The sequence below is a fragment of the Procambarus clarkii genome, chromosome 40 (genome assembly GCF_040958095.1).
Source record: "Procambarus clarkii isolate CNS0578487 chromosome 40, FALCON_Pclarkii_2.0, whole genome shotgun sequence".
NCBI classification, from domain to species: Eukaryota; Metazoa; Arthropoda; class Malacostraca; order Decapoda; family Cambaridae; genus Procambarus; species Procambarus clarkii.
In genome coordinates, this window is record NC_091189.1 from 29421365 (window position 1) to 29441892 (window position 20528).

Here is a 20528-nt window from a genome sequence, read left to right on the forward strand (position 1 = left end):
TCACCATAACTGTACATCTAAGCTTGTATGGTGAGTAAAGGCTCAAAGACGTTGGACCTCACACAGTCAGCTGGTGGCTGCCGCCCTCAAGGCCAGACGCACTAATATTTCTCCTCCAACAATACTGTTTGTCGTGTTATTATGCTATATACACACATTATATATAAATATCTACCTGTTTTATTCACCATACTTGTACAAGTAAACTGGTATGGTGCCCAAAGACCATCGTGGTCACCAGTAAACAACATGATAAAAATCGTGCAGACGACGCCACCGCCCTCACCAAAATGGCAGCTCCCAACCTACTCCTCTTGCTGTTTATACCCTCTATACGCATGTTATATATAAGTATCTACATTTGTGTTCACCATAGCGAACCACTAAGCTGGTATGGTGAGTGCAGTCAATAAAAGGTGGCCACACACAGTCAGAAGACAATGCCACTACCCTCCCCTCCCACAGCATTACTCCTCCCAACATGGAGCACAGCGCTAAATATCACCATAATCCTGCTATTATCAGAACCCTGGTCATTTTTATCTCAGCCAGGGTGTCTTTTGTAATAATATCATCGCTACATAATAGCATGAACAAGTATATTATGGCATTTTTAGGCGATGCTGTGGTCACAAGCTGAACAGCAGTGCTGTGAGCTCATGCTGCGTACGTCAGGCTTGGTAGCTCACTCAATACTGAGGCCCCTAACACCCGGGGAATTTGGGTCACGATTTTTAAAAAAAATGGCGTCTATTTACAAGAGCCCTGATGAAGGTGTGGTGAACCCCGTGTATCCGCGGGCCGTTTAAATCTTGTGTAGTACTCCAAAGCATCATATGATGCGATGCGCAATTTACTGCAAGTCGGTCAAAGCATCATATGATGCGATGCGCAATTTACTGCAAGTCGGTCAAAGCATCATATGATGCGATGCGCAATTTAAGGGTTAAACTTTATGACATGATTCTCTAGGATGTATTGCCATTTTCATTGTGACATACAGTATGCCTGGGCTAGGGACTAGGGATGCCTCTCTTGATTGGTTGCATTCACAATGTATCAGGTTGAAGTGTTATCACATTTGTATTTTTTACAGGTGAATTATGTTCAACTTTTAAATTCGAGTGTTGGAGGTGGAGGAGGAAATGGGGGTGGAGGAAGCACAATTTTGAATCAACCCTTATCCTCGTCCACTAAAACCATTGCTCTCACAAATTTAAAACCAATTATGATAAGGCCATTGCAGGTAAGTTTCTACCTAAATTTTTCTCCTGTTAAAATTATTCTTAGTTTTGTTTAAGTATTGACCAATTTCCAGTAACATGTAGCATGACCTGCATAGATAATAGACGTACTTAGAGATTGATGCACAAGTAATTCTTACCTAAAATTGTATGAAATGCAAAACTAATTGGAACTGGATCATTATTTATCAAATATTCAGTGGTTTTTGTCTTACACATGCTGTACTAAAACAACTCCATTTTCAATACTCATCTATAGTATAATTCACTGTGTGGGTATCTAACAATGGAGGGAGGTCATCTCTTGAAGTCATCACGAGTATAATCACATCGGGTCACCCTCTGCTGGAGTCGAGTCATTTCACAAGGTCAACATTGGGTGGCCTGACAGTTACTCACTAAAACATAGTTTCGATGCTCCTGGTTCAACCTTGACGCAGAGCAGACGTCTGGATACCTCCTCCGCCTGGGAGCCGCCGGATCACGTCCTGTTTTCGCGTTTTGGCTTTGCTACTGCCGTTTGGCAACCCTCTTCAATGGTCTGACTGTACAACGCCTGGCGCACATATTGCCTTGGGTCACGGGATTGTGATTTATTTTTTTTTTTGGCGTGCTCTGGCTAGTTCTCCCGGCGGTGTGACGGTGATCAGGGGGCCGGCTTGGCCGAGAGGTGCCGGGGGTTGGTGGGTCTTGATGGGTTCCTGGTGTTCCCTCAGCTGTGTTGGGTGACTGGCTTCTGCTCTGCCAGAGGATACTGGATGACGTTTTGTGTTTTAGTTGGGGGCCGAGTTTTGGTCTTGCTACCTGGTGTTCTCTGTGTGGGGCGGGGCCGGTGCTTGTCACCCTGCGGGACTCCTAGGCCTCCCCAATCATCTGCCTGACTGTGCGTTTATTTGCCGTGTGGCATATTAGTTTCTAGTGATTGGCGTCACTTGTTTCGCGGTTTGGCTTGGCGTTTCACCTTTCCTGGCTTCGCGATTCGCCCTTAACGGGTACGCCGGGGCGCATCTGATCCCACGATCGTCGTTGCCCCTAAATCAACAACAACAACAAAACATAGTTTCTTCCATTTTTATGTTATTCTTTACAAAATGTGATTATTATCAGCCTCCTCGTTGCTCCTCAAACAGGACCAGGGTCTACTTAAGACATTGTTCACATACCAGCTGGTTCTGTTGACCTTGAACTCTGCCTTTACAAGTAACTTTTCAAATCAGCATAAAAATTACATCAGTAGAAGACTTTTACATATTCAGGTTGATATCAATAAAGTAATAAATTGGGCAATAGGTAATTGGGCAATTATACTAAAAGGTAAAACTTAACAACAGTTTGTTGAGCGCTGTTAACATAATGTTTAACAGTAATCAATTCAAGGTACTTAGGTGTGATAAAAATGAAGAACTTTAACAAAATATAGGGTGTAAGACAATTATATTTACTCATAGAAGGAAAACAACATATTCAGGATCTGGGAATTATGTGTGATGACCTGACATTTAGACATTTAGTGAACATAACCAAGCAAATATAGCGTTAGCCAGGAAAATGATAGGATGGATTATAAGAACCTTCAAATCCAGGGATCCCATGACAATATTGATATTATTCAAATCGCTTGTGCTGTCTCACTTCGAGTACTGCTTTGTACTCTCTTACCCTTTCAGAGCAGGAGAGATTGCTGATATAGAGGGGTTACAAAGAACATACATGGCATACATAGACACATTAAAGGACCTGAATTATTGAGACCATCTCAAAGCTCTCAAAATGTACTTTCTAGAAAGGAGATGTGAGAGGTATCACAATATATATATATGGAAGATATTGGAAGGCCAGGTCCTAAATTTGCATAGTAAAATAACATACTGGAGTGAATAATAATGTAGGAAATGTTGAATTCAACCAGCAAAGAGTGGAGGTGACATGGGCACACTCAGAGAACACCCCCGTATGACATCAGAGGTCTACTGCTATTTAATACCATCCCAATAACAATAACTTAGATAAGAAGTATTGCTTGAAGAAAAGTGGACTTCAAGAAAAAATTAGACATGTTTCTGCAAGGACCAGCCCGGTTGTATCAGATACATGAACCTGCAGGCTGCTCCAAGTAATAGTCTCAGTCACAAGTCACAAGTCAAGTCAAGCCTGGAGTAGTGAAACTTTTCAGAAGCCATTCCAAGTATGATCCAGGACTTGCCATGAAGGTTGGGTTCTGGAAAACAAAGTGGTCTTGCCCATCCTGGAGATGTTAGGTGAGGGGACATTCAAGAATGTCACCCAAAAGTGATCATTACTTTATGCTAATGCTGTATCATTATTTTATTGTAAAGGTGTTTGATCCATGCAACCTCCAAATTGATTTTCAATTTAGATAATTTTGATGAAGTGGAAAATAAGTTTCACAATACTGCTCTAGATGACTTAGGACTTCACATCAGGATTTCCAAGAGCACATTTCTGATGTATTATTAAGTGGATTTTTCCCTCGATTTGCTGCAAACAAAACATGCATACTTGAACCTCAATCATTTTTTCCAGTCAGATTTAATGGATTATGCTGGTGGAAATGGAAGGACCTTGATACGACCTGGACCCTCACCCACTAAAATTATTGTTCAATCCAACCAACAGGTAATTTTGTCACCACTGTTTTTCACTTATTATTGTTATTGTTGATTTTGTTTTCAGTGTTGTCCATTTGGTAGAAAACAAACTTGCAGCTTATTAATTGAAATATAGAAAACTTAACTTTAATAGATGTTGAGTACTGGCTGGAACACAACCGTTTGTTGAGTACTGGCTGGAACATAACCATTTGCTGTGTACTGGCTGGAACACAACCGTTTGTTGTGTACTGGCTGGAACATAACCATTTGCTGTGTACTGGCTGGAACACAACCATTTGTTGTGTACTGGCTGGAACACAACCATTTGTTGTGTACTGGCTGGAACACAACCATTTGCTGTGTACTGGCTGGAACACAACCATTTGCTGTGTACTGGCTGGAACACAACCATTTGCTGTGTACTGGCTGGAACACAACCATTTGCTGTGTACTGGCTGGAACACAACCATTTGTTGTGTACTGGCTGGAACACAACCATTTGTTGTGTACTGGCTGGAACACAACCATTTGTTGTGTACTGGCTGGAACACAACCATTTGTTGTGTACTCGCTGGAACACAACCATTTGTTGTGTACTGGCTGGAACACAACCATTTGTTGAGTACTGGCTGCAACACAACCATTTGTTGTGTATTGGCTGGAACACAACCATTTGCTGTGTACTGGCTGGAACACAACCATTTGCTGTGTACTGGCTGGAACACAACCATTTGTTGTGTACTGGCTGGAACACAACCATTTGCTGTGTACTGGCTGGAACACAACCATTTGTTGTGTACTGGCTGGAACACAACCATTTGTTGTGTACTGGCTGGAACACAACCATTTGTTGTGTACTCGCTGGAACACAACCATTTGTTATGTACTGGCTGGAACACAACCATTTGTTGAGTACTGGCTGCAACACAACCATTTGTTGTGTATTGGCTGGAACACAACCGTTTGTTGAGTACTGGCTGGAACACAACCGTTTGTTGAGTACTGGCTGGAACTCAACCATTTGTTGTGTACTGGCTGGAACACAACCATTTGTTGTGTACTGGCTGGAACACAACCATTTGTTGTGTATTGGCTGGAACACAACCGTTTGTTGAGTACTGGCTGGAACACAACCATTTGTTGAGTACTGGCTGGAACACAACCATTTGTTGTGTACTCACTGGAACACAACCATTTGTTGAGTACTGGGTGGCACACAACCATTTGTTGAGTACTGGCTGGAACACAACCATTTGTTGAGTACTGGCTGGAACACAACCATTTGTTGAGTACTGGCTAGAACACAACCATTTGTTGTGTACTGGCTGGAACACAACCATTTGTTGTGTACTCACTGGAACACAACCATTTGGTGTGTACTGGCTGGAACACAACCATTTGTTGTGTACTGGCTGGAACACAACCATTTGTTGAGTACTAGCTGGAACACAACCATTTGTTGAGTACTGGCTGGAACACAACCATTTGTTGAGTACTGGGTGGAATATAACCATTTGTTGTGTACTGGCTGGAACACAACCATTTGTTGTGTACTGGCTGGCACACAACCATTTGTTGAGTACTGGCTGGAACACAACCATTTGTTGAGTACTGGCTGGAACACAACCATTTGTTGAGTACTGGCTAGAACACAACCATTTGTTGAGTACTGGCTGGAACACAACCATTTGTTGTGTACTGGCTGGAACACAACCATTTGTTGTGTACTGGCTGGAACACAACCATTTGTTGAGTACTGGCTGGAACACAACCATTTGTTGAGTACTGGCTGGAACACAACCATTTGTTGAGTACTGGCTGGAACACAACCATTTGTTGAGTACTAGCTGGAACACAACCATTTGTTGAGTACTGGCTGGAATATAACCATTTGTTGTGTACTGGCTGGAACACAACCATTTGTTGTGTACTGGCTGGAACACAACCATTTGTTGTGTACTGGCTGGAACACAACCATTTGCTGTGTACTGGCTGGAACACAACCATTTGTTGTGTACTAGCTGGAACACAACCATTTGTTGTGTACTGGCTGGAACACAACCATTTGTTGAGTACTGGCTGGAACACAACCATTTGTTGAGTACTGGGTGGAATATAACCATTTGTTGTGTACTGGCTGGAACACAACCATTTGTTGTGTACTGGCTGGAACACAACCATTTGGTGTGTACTGGCTGGAACACAACCATTTGTTGTGTACTAGCTGGAACACAACCATTTGGTGTGTACTGGCTGGAACACAACCATTTGTTGAGTACTGGCTGGAACACAACCATTTGTTGAGTACTGGCTGGAACACAACCATTTGTTGAGTACTGGCTGGAATATAACTATATTAAAAAAAGTTCATCAGCACTGATGAATAAATTGTTTTGTCTGTTTAAATATATAAATTTGTGTTTGCAGAGCAATGCACAAGTAATGTTCCCAGTAACGGGTTCAGCAACAACGTCTAGTGTGGGAAGTGGGGTCTCTACGCTCACGCTGCCATCTGCTGCTATTCCCATAGGAACTCAGCCCGGATCATTTGTTGTGATTCCTCCTAAATACATGTCTCTGGTATGATTTTAAATCCTGATAAATTATTTCAAGTATGGGTATAGTGGATAAAGATTTTTGATACATTGGTTAATTTATGGCCATTGTTTAACCCTTGGAGTTTGCAGCTATTTAATAGTATTCCATCGAGGTGCAACTGGCAAAAAACCAGCTTTGAATGTAATGAAATGCTATTTTCTGGGTAGAGCCCTGGAGGCTCCCTAGACTGATATTAGCTAATATTAGTATAGGGATTCAGTCATACAGAGTTGTCAAGCCTACCAGGGACCACTAGTCATTACATAGTCTCCTCAGAGAGGCACAGAGAGCAATGGCCTATGAAACTCAAATGTCTGAAAGTATTCATGTCTGCCATTGACTGGGATTGAGCACCCAAACTAGGTAGGCGCTTTAATACAGACCCCCTTTGTGGTAGAAATATTGCAACCTGAGACTGAACAAAGGCTAGAAACTCCTCCAAAGAAAAACAAGGAAGACGTCATCACACCGTGTGCCGCTCATTGAGGGGGTGTCCCAGCCCACCGAGAAGTAGGTTGGCTGGGACCTTCTTGCTCTTCCAGCAGTGCTCCTTCCCCTCTGCCGGCTCCCAAATGTCTGAGGGTTTCAGAGTCGGGACGGGTTTAGTTGGAGATGAGACTCGGGCGACTCCAGGGGCTGCACCATTTATTGCTCGGGACAGAGGCCTTTGAGCCTGATCCTCTCGTTGAGGCTTCTGGGTCTTACCAGCAGACCTCCTTCTTTGCTGCCTTTCCCTTGGACTCTGCCCTTTCTTCAAGGGTTATCTTGAGGTTATCTTGAAATGATTTCGGGTCTTAGCACACCCACGGCCCAGTCCTTGACCAGGCCTTCTTTTTGTTATACATCCCCAGGAAGCAGCCAGTAGCAACTGTCTAACTTCCAGGTACCTATTTACTGCTAGGTGAACAGGAGAATCAGGGTGAAAAATTATGGCCATTTATTTCTGCCTCCACCGGGGATCAAACTCGAAACCTTAGGACTACGAATCCAGAGCAGTGATTCACTGCAGTGCTACGAATCCTCAGCTGTCAGGCCCCAAAGGTTTAGGGCATGGAGGACTGCTCTGCCCCGGAGCCTGTATTGGAGGCTACCAAGGCTAGAGTGGGTGTCGGCTTGGGGCTCTTGGGGCCCTTGTTCGATCCTGCCTAAGGCCTTGGTGCCCTCAGGGTGGGGTTTGCTGTTGCAGGGTTCAGGGGTTTTCATTTTCCCCCTTCCCTTCCCTTCCCTTCCCTTCCCTTCCACCCCTTTTAATTTGGGTTCAGCTCCTCCCTGGGTTTGTTTCCGGGTTCCTTAGGGTTCCATGGCTTCGTCCTTCCAGAGGTTTTCCACTTCTCGTGTTTTCCCTGCCGATGTTCAGGAGGCTATGGGTGTGCATACCTACTGCGAGACCTGAACTTTGCTTTTGTGTTGGACCCGGTCTCTTTTTTTAGTTTGGTTCTTCTTCCCCGTATTGGGTGCATTATGAGATTTTAGCATCTTCCTGACTGGCAGACTGCCCTTTCTTTCCATGGGGAGCCCCTGCTATATTAGTCTGGAGCTTCAGTAAATGGAGTTCTGCCTACCGGGGACCACTAGTCAGAACATGGCCCCCTCAGAGAGGCACGAGGAGCAGTGGCCTATAGATACCCCCATGTAGTTGAAAGCTGTCTATGTCTGCCATCTACCAGGTCAGGCACCCAGAAAGGTAGGAATCCCAAAACAAACTACAGCTGGTTAAAAATTGCAAACCGAAATCCGAACGAGCAGGCAGAACTCCCCAATCAGAAAACAAGCAAACAAGCGTGATGTAACCACAGCCACCGCTGTCTGCGCAGCTACCCCCTCCCCTGGGGGGGGAAGGGGCAGCCCTAGACCTCCCGTGCCAGCTACCCAACCCCAGTTCTGAGGCTGTTGTGTTGGGTGGTGGTTGATCGATTCTGGCTCCAATCCTTGTGTTGAGCTGTAGTGTGATGGTGTGCAAGCCAGGAGTAATTCCAGAAGTACGTGGGTTGCATGTACTTAAGGTCACCTTCCCTAGGTGCCCTGTAAATACTGCCCTTGCGGTTTAGGGTTATCTTCAATAAGCCGTTCGGGAACTGCCTCCAGAGGGTTCTTTTGCTGCTCGGTGAGTGCCCACCCTTGGGGTTAGCTGGAGTTGTTCCTGCCTTTGTTTGACCATAGGTAGGAGGTAGTATCGTCGCTGGCTGGGGCGCAGGTACTGTACAGCTGTCTGATATACGCATAGCGGCCTGGAGACGTTGTGCTTTTGCGGGTTTTTTCTTTTCTTTTTGTTTTGTTTGCCTGGCGGGGGTCTGCCTTGTGTGTCTATAGGTGCACATGTATTTTTGATGACTCTCCTCTAGGCCCCCATGATTGTACACATCACAGGGGTTCAGCTTTTAGTTTGATTGCTTGGTAGCTCTGCAATAATCGGTTAGCAGTACCTTGCCTGGGCTTTCCTTAGCAGTTTTGCTGTCCCTGGCCAGGGGTCCTAAGAGCCCTGGAAACCCCATTGGGACTCATTGGTCCGATGAAAGAGTCCTCAGAGTCCCACCTCACTTCTTGCGAGTTTGAAAGTTGCTATGTCCGCTTATTTCAGGGTGACATTCACCATCTTTGCCTCAGCCATGCTGCCTGTTGGGTCAAACACCTTTGACCCGGAGTCTTGCGAGTGGTGTTCTTTGCATATACTCCAGTTCGCCCAGTTCACTGTTACTGATATTTGGGTGCAGGTAGCTTCCACGTTGCATGCGAGGTTTAGGTTGCTGTAACGTGCTCATGTAGTTGCCTTTCCTACGGCTGCCCCATTTGCGTTATTGGGACCTGGACTTGGGGGGGGTGTTAGTTGCAGCGACTTTAGTTTCGTCCGTGCCCCCTTGTCCCTCCCCTGCTGTAGTTCATCCTGTTACCCCTCCCCCTCCCCTCATCTGCTCCCGGCTCCCAAATGTCTGAGGGGTTTCAGAGTCAGGGCAAGGTTTCCTTGGTGGTGAGGCTCTGACAATTTCGGGGTGTGAGAGAATGGTCTCTCAGGATTCTCCCACAGCTGACTTGAATGGCTCATTGCAGTGTTCAGTGCACCAATCCTCATGCACAAGCCCTATCTCTGTTAACCCTGGATAGTAAACTGGCATGTTGGGCATCTCCAGGATGCCCACTTAACCAGGAATACGTTTATAATACGGAGGCCGCCGTATGTCCAGGCAGGAAGTAGATACAGGAAAGTTAAGCATACTTGCCACAAAGGGTCAGTGAGTACATAGGAGGTGCTAGCGTGAGAGAGGGAGAGGAGATGCCAGCGAGGCGACTGACCTCTGGGGTTAGCCTCAACCGGCGCAATGGAGAATAACAACTGTGACGTGGTCGTGACGTGTTCATGGCGTCACCTCTGCTACTGATCAGGGAACGATCAATATGATTGGTTCCCGATCTTTTGCTGCAATGTCATTGGTCAAATTGTAATCCCTTGTGTTGTGTCCCACGAGATGCCCTACAGTCGCTGACAAGAGCATTCATGTGAGGAAGCCCTTACATAGAGGAAGTGTTCTGTTCTGTCTATCGGTCAATAGACAGAAGAACACCGTCTATTCCTCACCGTCAAGTTAAACTCAGCGTCTTTTCGATATACCAACACTCGCCCGGAATCGTGACTGTAACTATATTGTTCAGAAGCCTAGTAGTGACAAATCACCAGAGCGAAACAAACTGGTATCAGGTAACCCCTGGTGACAAATAGAGATCGTCTGTGAGTGACCTAGAGTGAACTAAGGCAGTGCCGTTGCCTATGTAACCTATGTGTGACTTTACCACAAGTGTACCACATGGTATCATATAGTCAGCCGCCGCCAGCCGCCACTCTGTCCCGAGCATGTAGCCCACCAGCCGCCGCCCTCACTACTACATGACGTCACCACCCTTACTCATCGCCAGTGCCACCAAGTGTGTGCGTGTGTCGGTGAGACATACAGCACGCCCTCCTGTGAGTACCCCCCCGTGTCAAGTACGGTTTGTGGGAAAGCCTGTCGTCAATGGTCTTACGTCGTGACAAGCAGAACCAGCTGTCAGGCCTCCTACGAGTTCTTGCATAAATGTGCCTGAGTTAGTGAGTGAATAAGAGAGGTACCCCACCTGTAAGTACAAGATCTTGTCATTGTTTTATTGTGTCTGTCTGTGTTGATCTGAGGTATCAACCACAGTCTCACCTTCTCATACCTGGCACAGGTATAGGTGAAGACACCTGATGGGGTATGCATGTTTATCTGTGTGGTATCACGGCATTACACTCGTCTGTGAATGTGAGCTTCATATACACCACACATTTAGTTATTGTGTGATATTATTATTGTGCTTATTGTGGGTTTCTGGGCCTGCTGGGCTCTGTTGTGTCTCCGTTAACCCTGTCTGGGGTCGGCCTGGAGTCTGCCTGCACCATTCTCTGCCTTCGCAGAGGCAAGTTGCTACATACTTGTTGTGTGTTGCGTGTGGTGCATGTTGCTACTGCACGTGTGCGTTGATAACGTGTTTTGCGGTGGCATGTCCTTGTTCCTGTGTCAGGTTGTGGTGTGACACTTTGCTGCTGTTTTGTGCCTGGGGTTTGCGTGTTGGGGTTCGCTTGTGTTATTTTTCGTAGTCTTCGGGTCCCTGGCTTGGCCCTTCTGTGTGCGTGGGGTTCTGTCCACGCCTGATGATTCACCCCTGGTTGTGTTTCCTGGGGTTTTGAGCTTTGGCTCTTTCGTCCTGCCTCTCCCCTGTCGCTTCCCTGGCGACAATTCCCTTTGCTCGGTTTTGCCTGCACTTGCTGCTGTATGGGGGAGGGGGGGTGGGTCGGTTTCCGTCGCTTCCCTTCCCTTCCTTGTACGTTCACTTAGTTTCCTCCTCTGCCGCAGGGGTTTTCTTTGTGCGCTCCTTGGCTTCTTGGGTGTTTTTTCAGCCTGTGTCATATAGTGCGCTTATGTGTCTTGGTCTGTTTTTGTTGCTCGTACCCCTTGGTTCAGGTACTGTTCTGGTGGCAACCCTTACACCTTCTTTGGTTTTCCTGGCTTGCCCTACCTGTTGGCTTTTCAGGGTCTTGCAATGTCTTGCGTCGAACCCGTCGTTTCTGATCTTCTGGCGGGCTTGCTCGCATTGGGGAGCTTTCTGTTCGGCAGACATTCCATCTCCTTATTTACCGGCTTGGGCTTGTTGGTGGTCGCGCCCGAGATCTTCCTGCGGCTCTGCCTCTTCCTGGGCTCGGATGCGCCTTGTTGGGGCTGATTACATTCTGCCTCACGTGCCTCGCCTCCAGTTGGTGGTCTGGTGGCTTCGTTGTTGATGTCCCACCTGCGTGCTTCTTCTTGGCGGCAGTATGGGGTATTTTGGTGGTCCTTCCTTTTTCTCCTGTCCCTTCTTAGGTGGCTGCGGTTGCTAGTGTCGGCTTGGTTTTTCTGGTGGGGGTTGAGGGCCGTTGTCTTGCCACATACTGTCGCCTTGTTTCGTGTGGCGTTGCCGAAGTCTTTTTGGCTTGCTTTCGGTCTTGGTGTTGCTTTTGCACCGTTGGTAAGCTGTCTTGTGTGTTGTTTCACCTCCGGCCTGTTCGTGTGCTGCTTACACCATCCTGGTCTCTGGTCAGCGTGCTTTGTCTTCTCCTCGGTTGGTGGTGCTCCTGCGGTTCATGTTTGTTTTTTGACGGCTCTTTTTTCCTGTTGGCATTTGCCTCAAGGGGTCGGGTCGCTGGGCTTCTTCCTCTCCTCCACAGAGGTTTCTGCTCCTTCGGTCTGGCGTTTTGGTTGTTCAGTGGCAGCCGTCTCCATCTTTTCTGGCACGGGATGGGGCTGCTGCGTTCCGGAGAGGTCCTTGGTTTGTTGGTGCTTGCTTGGTCGGACCAGGGGTGCGTCATATTTTGTGTTCAGTGGCGGCCCTCCTCCGTTATTTGTGTGCCGCGGCCTCTCTGTCCGGGCGCGCTTTGAGTTGATCCGGTTCCGTTCTTCGATGTTCTTGGGTGAAGGTGTCCCTGGTTGTCCGCCGTGTTATTGTGGCTAGCCTGCCTGTATTCTTTACCCATGCCCGTGGCGTTCGTGGCTTCGCTGCTTTTGCTGCCGTCTGGGCGGTGTGTCCTTGCTCTCATTCAGGCGCGGTTCTTTTGGTGTTCGTACGGAGGCCTAGCTGCTCATTGTCTCATGTTGTTCCCAGGCCCTTTCAGGGCTCTGTGTCACCTTGTGTTGGCGTTTGCTGCAGGTTGTCTCGCTTCCGTTGAGGGGTGCGTGGTGACCGCCTCCCGGTTCCATCCCTTTGACCTTCCTCTGTGGGTAGTTAGCTCCTAGGAGCCGATTGGGCTCCCCCCAGAAAACCAACGTTGAATGTAATGAAACGCCATTTTCTGGGTGAGACCCGGAGGCTCCCCGGCAACCCTCCCTCCCTCCGGTTGGCAGATTTTTCACGTGTTTTGACATCCAGCCTCAGAACTGATGGGTGGATAGCCGGCGTGAGAGGTCTGGGGCTCCCCCCTTCCCCCTCCCAAGGAGGGGGGAGCTGCGCAGACAGTGGCGCGGTGACGTGTGACATCATACTAGTTTGCTTGTTTTCTGTTGGGGAGTTCTATCCACTAGTTTGGCTTTTGGTAGCAATTTTCACCAGAATAGGGGTTTGTTTTGGAATGCTTACCTTTCTGGGTGCTTGACCCGGTCGATGGCAGACATAGAATGCTTCCAACCACACTGGGGTTTCTATAGGCCATTGCTCCCCTTGCCTCTCTGAGGGGGCCAGGTTCTGGCCGTGGTCCCCGGTAGGCCCTAGAACTCCATACACATGACTGATGCCAAAGTCTGACATTAGCATATCAGCCTGGTTTAGCTCCGGGGAGCCTCTGGGTCTCACCCAGAAAATGGTGTTTCATTACATTCAACGCTGTCTTTTCTGGGGGGAGCCCCGTCGGCTCCCCGGAGCTCTCCCAGGCTGATATGCTAATGTCAGACTTTGGCATCAGTCATGTGTATGGAGTGCTTAGGCCTACCGGGGACCACGGCCAGAACCGGGCCCCCTCAGAGAGGCAAGGGGAGCAATGGCCTATAGAAACGCCAGTGTGGTTGGAAGCATTCTATGTCTGCCATCGACCGGGTCAAGCACCCAGAAAGGTAAGCATTCCAAAACAAACCCCTATTCTGGTTAAAATTGCTACCTAAAACCGAACTAGTGGATAGAACTCCCCAACCGAAAACAAGCAAACTAGTGTGACGTCACACACTGCCGCGCCGCTGTCTGCGCAGCTCCCCCCTCCCCGGGAGGGGGAAGGGGGAGCCCCAGACCCCCCGCGCCAGCTACCCACACCTCAGTTCTTGAGGCTGATGCTATAGGCGATGGTCGTGTGCTCTGGCTCCGGTGTTGCTACTGCACTGTGCTTTGCGTGTGGTGTTAGTTTTGTGGGTGCGAGAGCCAGGAGTTATCTTCAGTACTCGGGCTGCATGCGCCTAGGGCTGCCTTCCCTAGGTGCCCTGTAAGTACTGCCCTTGGGGCTTGGGGCCACCTTCCACAGGCTCCTCGGGGTCTGCCTCTGCTGGTCCGTTTTACCTTTCGGTTTTTCGGCCGCCTGTTGGGCTCTTGGGTGTTCTGTTCTCCCTTGTTACCGGCAGGTAAGAGGCAGTTTGCACTGGTAGGGGCGCAGGGTGCTGCTCAGCTTGTATTTCCCGATATCGCGGCCGGCTCTGTTCCTTGGGGTTCGCTGTCCTCTTGCGGGGTTTTGTTTTTCTTTTTCTTTTTGCCTGGTGGGGGGTTCTGTCCTTTTATTCAGTTTGTTTTTGCCCTTCCACTGTTCTCCTCGGTGGCGCCCCCTGCTAGGTCCCCGTGAGTGTACATGTCCCTGGGGTTCAGCTTTAGAAGTTTGCTTGGTAGTTTTGGGCGCCGGTTTGCAGCACCCTGCCTGGGACTACCTGAGCGCGAGTCCTCTTGAAGTAAACGCTCAGGACCCTGGGAATCCCCTAGGGGGCGCGTGGGTCCGATGGATGTGACCCCGGAGTCCCCACTCGCTGTGTGCGAGTTTGAGGGTTGCTCGGTCCCATTGTCTCAGGGTGACCCTCATTGTTTTTGCCTCTGCCACGCTGCCTGTTGGGTCGGTGATACTTTCGACCCTGAGTTCTGTGAGTGTTGCTGCTTGCTTGTGACTCAATTTACCCAATCCTCTGATGATTCTATTCGGGTACGGGCGGCACGTGCGTTGCAGTCTAGGTTTCGTCTGTTGCAACGCGCTCGGTTGGTTGCTTCCCCGGATGCCCCGGGGCTGCCCCGCTTTGCTTTTTGAGACCCGGACTTGGGGGTGGGGGTCGCTTCGATTCTGGTTCAGTCCGCACCTCCTCGTCCTTCCCCTTCTGTTCGTTCTGGTCCCCCGCCCCTGCTTCCGGCCCCGAAGCGTCTGAGGGTTTCGGGGTCGGAGCAGGGGTTACTTGATCTCGAGACTCGGGCAGCTTCGGGAGTTGCCCCTTCCGGGGGGGCGGCAGAGGCATTCGAGTCTTGTCTCCCGGCCGAAGCTTCAGGGTCTGACCAGTGGGCCCCCCTTCCTCCAGCTTTTCCGGCTGCTCCGTCCTTGTCTTGTGGGGTCGGGGCTTGGGGAGAGGACTCGGCCTCGGGTCCTGTGGTGACGGACCTCGAGGCTGGGGAGGGGCTGACTTGGGGGCCTTGGGCCCCGCTGGACCCCGCCTGGGTTTTTCTTCCCACTGAGCGGGGCTTATTGTTACAAGGAGTGGGGTTTTCTTTTCCCCCCTCTGCGTACGAGTTGGATTTGGTGTCGGCCCCTCCCCGGGTTCGGTTCCGTGTTCCCCCGGGTACGTCGGTTCCGTCCTTCCGGAGGTTTTCGGCTTATCGCATCCAACCTGGTGTGGTGCGAGCGGCCTTTGCAGCTTACCTCCTGCGTGACCCGGATTATGCCTCGGAAATGGATCCGTCCACGTTCAGGTTTGGGACTTCGTTCCCTTTCTGGCTCCGTTACGAGGTTCCGGAGTCGTCCTGGCTAGCAGACTGCCCCTTGTTTGGTCTGGATTCCTGGCATTGCTTCTGTCGTTCCCGCACGCTGGAGTGGCGGGAAGCTTCCACGGTGCTTCAGGTTTTCCTGTGGGGTGAACTTGAGTACCTGAATGAGTGCTTGTTTGCCCCTGCCCTTCCCCGCGATGTGGGCGTTATTCAGCTCCATGTGCAGGTTCCCTCCCTTTCGGCGGCGCTCGTGGCGGAGGACTTGCGCGACCGGGGCCTTTTGTGTTCGGCCTTGCGGTTCTTTTCCCTCCTGGCGCTGTCTTCGGATTGGCTCGTGGAGGATGTGGGGACGCTTGGGTCCGTCCCGGGGTCCGGCACCTTGTCCTCGGCTGCACGTTCGTCGGCTGCCTTGTTGAAGCTGTTCACGCCGATTTTGCGGGATGCGGTTTCCCTGTTCTATGCTTCCCGTCTGGCGTGTCGGCAGGCGGTGCTGGGTTCCTCCGTGGAATCTGCTTGGGCTCTGGCTCTTAGGCGTTCTTCACCTTTTTGTCCTCTCCTGTTTGGGGAGTCGGCCGTGGCGCAGTTTATTCAGGCTGCGTCGGCGGCTTGTTGTCCGATGTCAGACTTGTTGTTTTTCCGGGGGTCCCGGGGTGGGTCTTCCCGGAAAGGTCGTGCCAGGGCTCGGGGTTCCTCTCGTCGTGGTAGGCCTCTGGTGTCAGGTTTGGGGTTGGCTCCTCCTGCGGACCCTCCCTCGTCTGGTCAGCGCGGTGTTCGCGCTGTGCGGGGTTCTGGGTCTCGTAAGGGTCGCCGGCCCTTTCGCGGTTTGCCCCCTTGACGGGGCGATGGGGGGGCGGCTTGCGCTGTTCGCCCGCGCCTGGTCCCACGATTCGTGGGCCTTTCGGGTCGTGTCTCGCGGCCTGCGGTGGCGTTGGGTGGCCCCTCCCCCCTTTGGGGGGTCGGGGCTGGCAGGGCAGGCTTCTTCCCCTGCGCTCTGTCGAGTCGTCTTGGAGTGGGTACGCTTGGGCGTCGTCGAAACGACGTTGTCCCTCAGATGGGTTTCCCGTCTGTTTCCGGTTCCGAAACGGGACTGCGCGGACCTGCGGTTCATTCTGGACTTGTCCCGTCTGAACCCCTGGATTCATTGCCCCATCTTTCGGATGACTACGCTGTCTCAGGTTCGGCTCCTCTTGGAGCCGGGAGCTTGGATGGTGTCCCTGGACCTCCGGGACGCTTATTGGCATGTCCCGATTCATCCGCGGTTCAGGGACTGGCTCGGTTTTGTAGTGGGGCGTCTGAGTTACCGCTTTCGTTGTCTCCCGTTCGGGTTGAACCTGGCACCTCGCGTGTTCACACGCCTTACACGGGTTGTGGTGGCTCGTTTGCGTCTCCTAGGTGTTCGGGTGTTGGCCTACCTCGACGACTGGCTGGTTTGGGCTCCCAGCCAGTCAGCTTGCTTGCTAGCCAGGGATTTGGTTCTTTCCCAGCTCGCCGGGTTCGGGTTCTTGGTGAACTGGAGGAAGTCCCATCTGGTTCCCTCTCAGGTTCGGACTTGGCTGGGTCTCGTGTGGGACTCTCGAACCGCCTCTTTGTCTCTCCCTCCGGAGTCTCTCCTGCGGCTGCGGTCCCGCCTTCGTCTGTTTCTGGAGGGCCCTCGGGTCACCCGGCGGTTGCTCGAGGAGCTGTGCGGGAGCCTGAACTTCGCGATGGTGGTCTACCCGCCGGGTCGGGTTTGGCTTCGACGGCTGTTCTGGTTCCTTCGGGGTTCCCCCTTCCACCTCTCTCGCGATCGCAGAGTTCGACCCCCGGGGGACTTGCGTCGGTTGCTGCGTCACCGGCTTCCTCTTCGGGTTTTTCGGGGTTCAGTGCCTTGGCGCCTACCCGAGCCCTCGCTCGATGTGAAGACGGATGCGTCGTCTCTCGGCTGGGGTTTTGTGACCAGTGCTCACCAGGCCGGCCAGGGGCATTGGGATCCGTCCTTCCGTCGAGCTCACAGTACGGTGCGGGAGTTCGCGGCGGTGTGGTTTGCTCTGGGGAGGATTCGGGTGGCCCGCGGATCGATGATTCGGCTCCATTCGGACTGCTCTCCGGTGGTTCATTGCCTGAACCGCGGGGGTTCGATGCGGTCCTTGTCTCTTTGGGGTTGGTCGCTTCGGGTGACTCGTCTGCTGAGTTCTCGGGGTTTGGCTCTCCTGGCGGTTCACGTACGGGGCGTGTCCAACGTCTTGGCCGACGCCCTGTCTCGCTTCGTTCCCCTCTCCACGGAGTGGACGGTCGACGACGTGTCCTTCCGTTGGCTTTGCCAGACGTTCGGGCGCCCCGAAGTGGACCTCTTCGCGTCGGCGTGGTCGCGGCGTCTTCCCGTTTATGCGGCGCCCTTCCCCGATTGCGAGGCCGTCGGGGTCGATGCCTTTCGGCTAGACTGGTCGAGGTGGGGGTTCCTGTACCTCTTTCCCCCGGTTCGGCTGTTGCTCCAGGTCCTGACTCGCTTAGAGACTTACCGGGGGAGAGTTGTCCTTCTGGCCCCTTGGTGGCCGGCGCAGCCTTGGTTTCAGGCGCTAGTTGCTCGGTGTCCGAACCCGAGGGTTTTCCCGCGGCTCCGCCTCTTTCAGCAGATCGGGCCAGTACGTCACGTAGCTGGTTCGATCTTCTCCTCGAGTCTTCGCGTATGGTTTTTTTGACTCGAGTCTATCATCATCTCTATGGTGATCAGGTGGCCTCCTTGTTGGTGTCCCACCTGAGGGCTTCTTCTCGGCGGCAGTATGAAGTTTCCTGGCGGTCCTTCCGTTTCTTTTTGCGTCTTCGTCGTGTTAGCTCCTTGTCTGTTTGGGTGGTCTTGTCCTTCCTCTCGTGGTTGTTTCAGGACCGTCATCTTATGCCTGACACTGTCGCTTCGTATCGTGTGACGCTGGCGGAGCCGCTTCAGCTTGCTTTCGGTATCGATGTTACGTCTGCGCCGTTTCGCAAGCTGTCTCGTGCATTGTTTCACCTCCGGCCTGCTCATGCGTCGCCTGAGCCGTCCTGGTCTTTGGACAGAGTGCTCGCTTTCCTTTCATCTCCTCGTTTCGTTGTGGCCCCTTCGGTCCAGGATTGTTTTTCCAAGGCACTTTTCTTGTTGGCTTTGGCCTCTGGGGGTCGGGTAGGGGAGCTTCATGCTCTCCTCCGGCGCAGGGGTTTCTGCTCTTTTGGTCGTGGTGATAGTTTTGTTCGTTTGCAGCCGTCTCCTTCTTTTCTGGCGAAGAATGAGACTGCTGCGTTCCAGAGGGGTTCATGGGTGGTTGATGCTTGGTTGGTCAGGCCGGGGGTGCATCATGTTTTGTGTCCGGTTGCGGCGCTTCGCCGTTATTTGCGCGCCACAGCTTCTGTGTCCGGGGACGCGCTGTAGGTTGATCCGGTTTCCCTTCTTCCCTGTTCGCGGGTTCGGGTCTCTCAGGTCGTCCGCAGGGTTATTAGGTCCAGCCAGCCTGTGGTCTATCCCCGTGCCCATGACGTTCGTAAGTTCGCGGCTCTTGCTGCCGTCTTTGGGAATATGTCTTGGTCTGATATTCGGGCGCGGGGATTTTGGCGGTCGAACAGGGTCCTGGCTGCTCGTTACCTTGTGAATGTCCCTGGGCCTCGTCGGGCCTGTGTTGCTTTGGGTCGGCGGTTGCAGCCAGTTGTCTCGGCTTCGAGTTGAGGGGTGAGCGACGACCGCCTCCCGGGTAAGTCCCTCTTTTTCTGTCTGTGGGTAGTTAGCTCCGGGGAGCCGACGGGGCTCCCCCCAGAAAACCAGCGTTGAATGTAATGAAACGCCATTTTCTGGGTGAGTCCCGGAGGCTCCCCGGCATCCCTCCCTCCCTCCGGTCGGCGTTTTTTTGCGTTTTTGACATCCAGCCTCAAGAACTGAGGTGTGGGTAGCCGGCGCGGGGGGTCTGGGGCTCCCCCTTCCCCCTCCCGGGGAGGGGGGAGCTGCGCAGACAGCGGCGCGGCAGTGTGTGACGTCACACTAGTTTGCTTGTTTTCGGTTGGGGAGTTCTATCCACTAGTTCGGTTTTAGGTAGCAATTTTAACCAGAATAGGGGTTTGTTTTGGGGCGCTTACCTTTCTGGGTGCCTGTTCCGGTCGATGGCAGACATAGAATGCTTCCAACTACACGGGGGCTTCTATAGGCCATTGCTCCCCTTGCCTCTCTGAGGGGGCCCGGTTCTGGCCGTGGTCCCCGGTAGGCCTAAGAACTCCATACACATGACTGATGCCAAAGTCTGACATTAGCATATCAGCCTGGGAGAGCTCCGGGGAGCCTCCGGGACTCACCCAGAAAATGGCGTTTCATTACATTCAACGCTGGTTTTTTTAGATTAATAAATATGTATTATATACTAATTTTTCTGTGGGGAGCCCCTACGGCTCCCTGGAGCTTATCGGGCTAATGTATGTTATATTAGACCGGACATTAGCTAAGGAGTTCAGACCTACCAGGGACCAGCGCCAGAACCTGGCCCTTTCAGAGAGGTTTCAGGGAGCAATGGCACTGGAAAACCCTCTTGTGGTTGGGGTTTTCCTTATCTGCCATCGACCGGGGTCAGGCACCCAGAAAGGTAGGCATGACAAAACAAACCCCACATGGTAAAAAACTAAAACAAAAAATCGAACAGAGAGGTCAAAACTCCTTACAATCCCAAGGAAACAAGCAAACAACCAAACATCACACTTTACTGCCGCTCCAATCGTCCGCGCAGCCCTCCCCACCCCGAGAGGGGGAGGGGGGAGCCCTGGACCTACCGCGCCGGCTGCCAAGCTTCAGTTCATAAGATAATGTCAACTGGGATAGACGCTTCTCTGGCCTCAGTTTCCTAGGCGGTGTTTGCCTTGTGTAGCGTTCACTGCCGTGTGTTGTGTTGTGCGGTGGCCAGGAGTAACTCATCAGTGCTGGGGCTGCATGTGCTTAGTGGCTGACTTCCCAGCAAACATTTTCATGTTTTTAAAACATCCTAAAAACGACATTTCATTGTTTTCAGCACGTTTATAATTACGTTTAGAAAATGTTTTTTGAGAACTTTTATATACAACCTTAGAACGTAAATAATTAACATTTCTAAAAACTTTTTTATAATCTTTTAATTACCTACATTAAAACGTTTAGGGTAAATTAGGGTATAATAATTTTTTAATTCATATCTGAAATAGA

General features: G+C 51.1%; 1 protein-coding gene across 4 annotated transcripts in view; it reads left to right on the plus strand.

Moving 5' to 3' along the window:
- Window positions 1–20528, plus strand: part of LOC123757999 (uncharacterized) — a 312326-nt gene that overhangs the window by 173137 nt on the left and 118661 nt on the right. For all 4 annotated transcript variants that reach the window (XM_069338915.1, XM_045742104.2, XM_069338914.1 and 1 more), the window contains 3 exons: window positions 1097–1246; window positions 3789–3881; window positions 6284–6436. In XM_069338915.1, the coding sequence (XP_069195016.1) occupies window positions 1097–1246; window positions 3789–3881; window positions 6284–6436 (396 nt within the window). The remainder of the gene's footprint in view (window positions 1–1096; window positions 1247–3788; window positions 3882–6283; window positions 6437–20528) is intronic.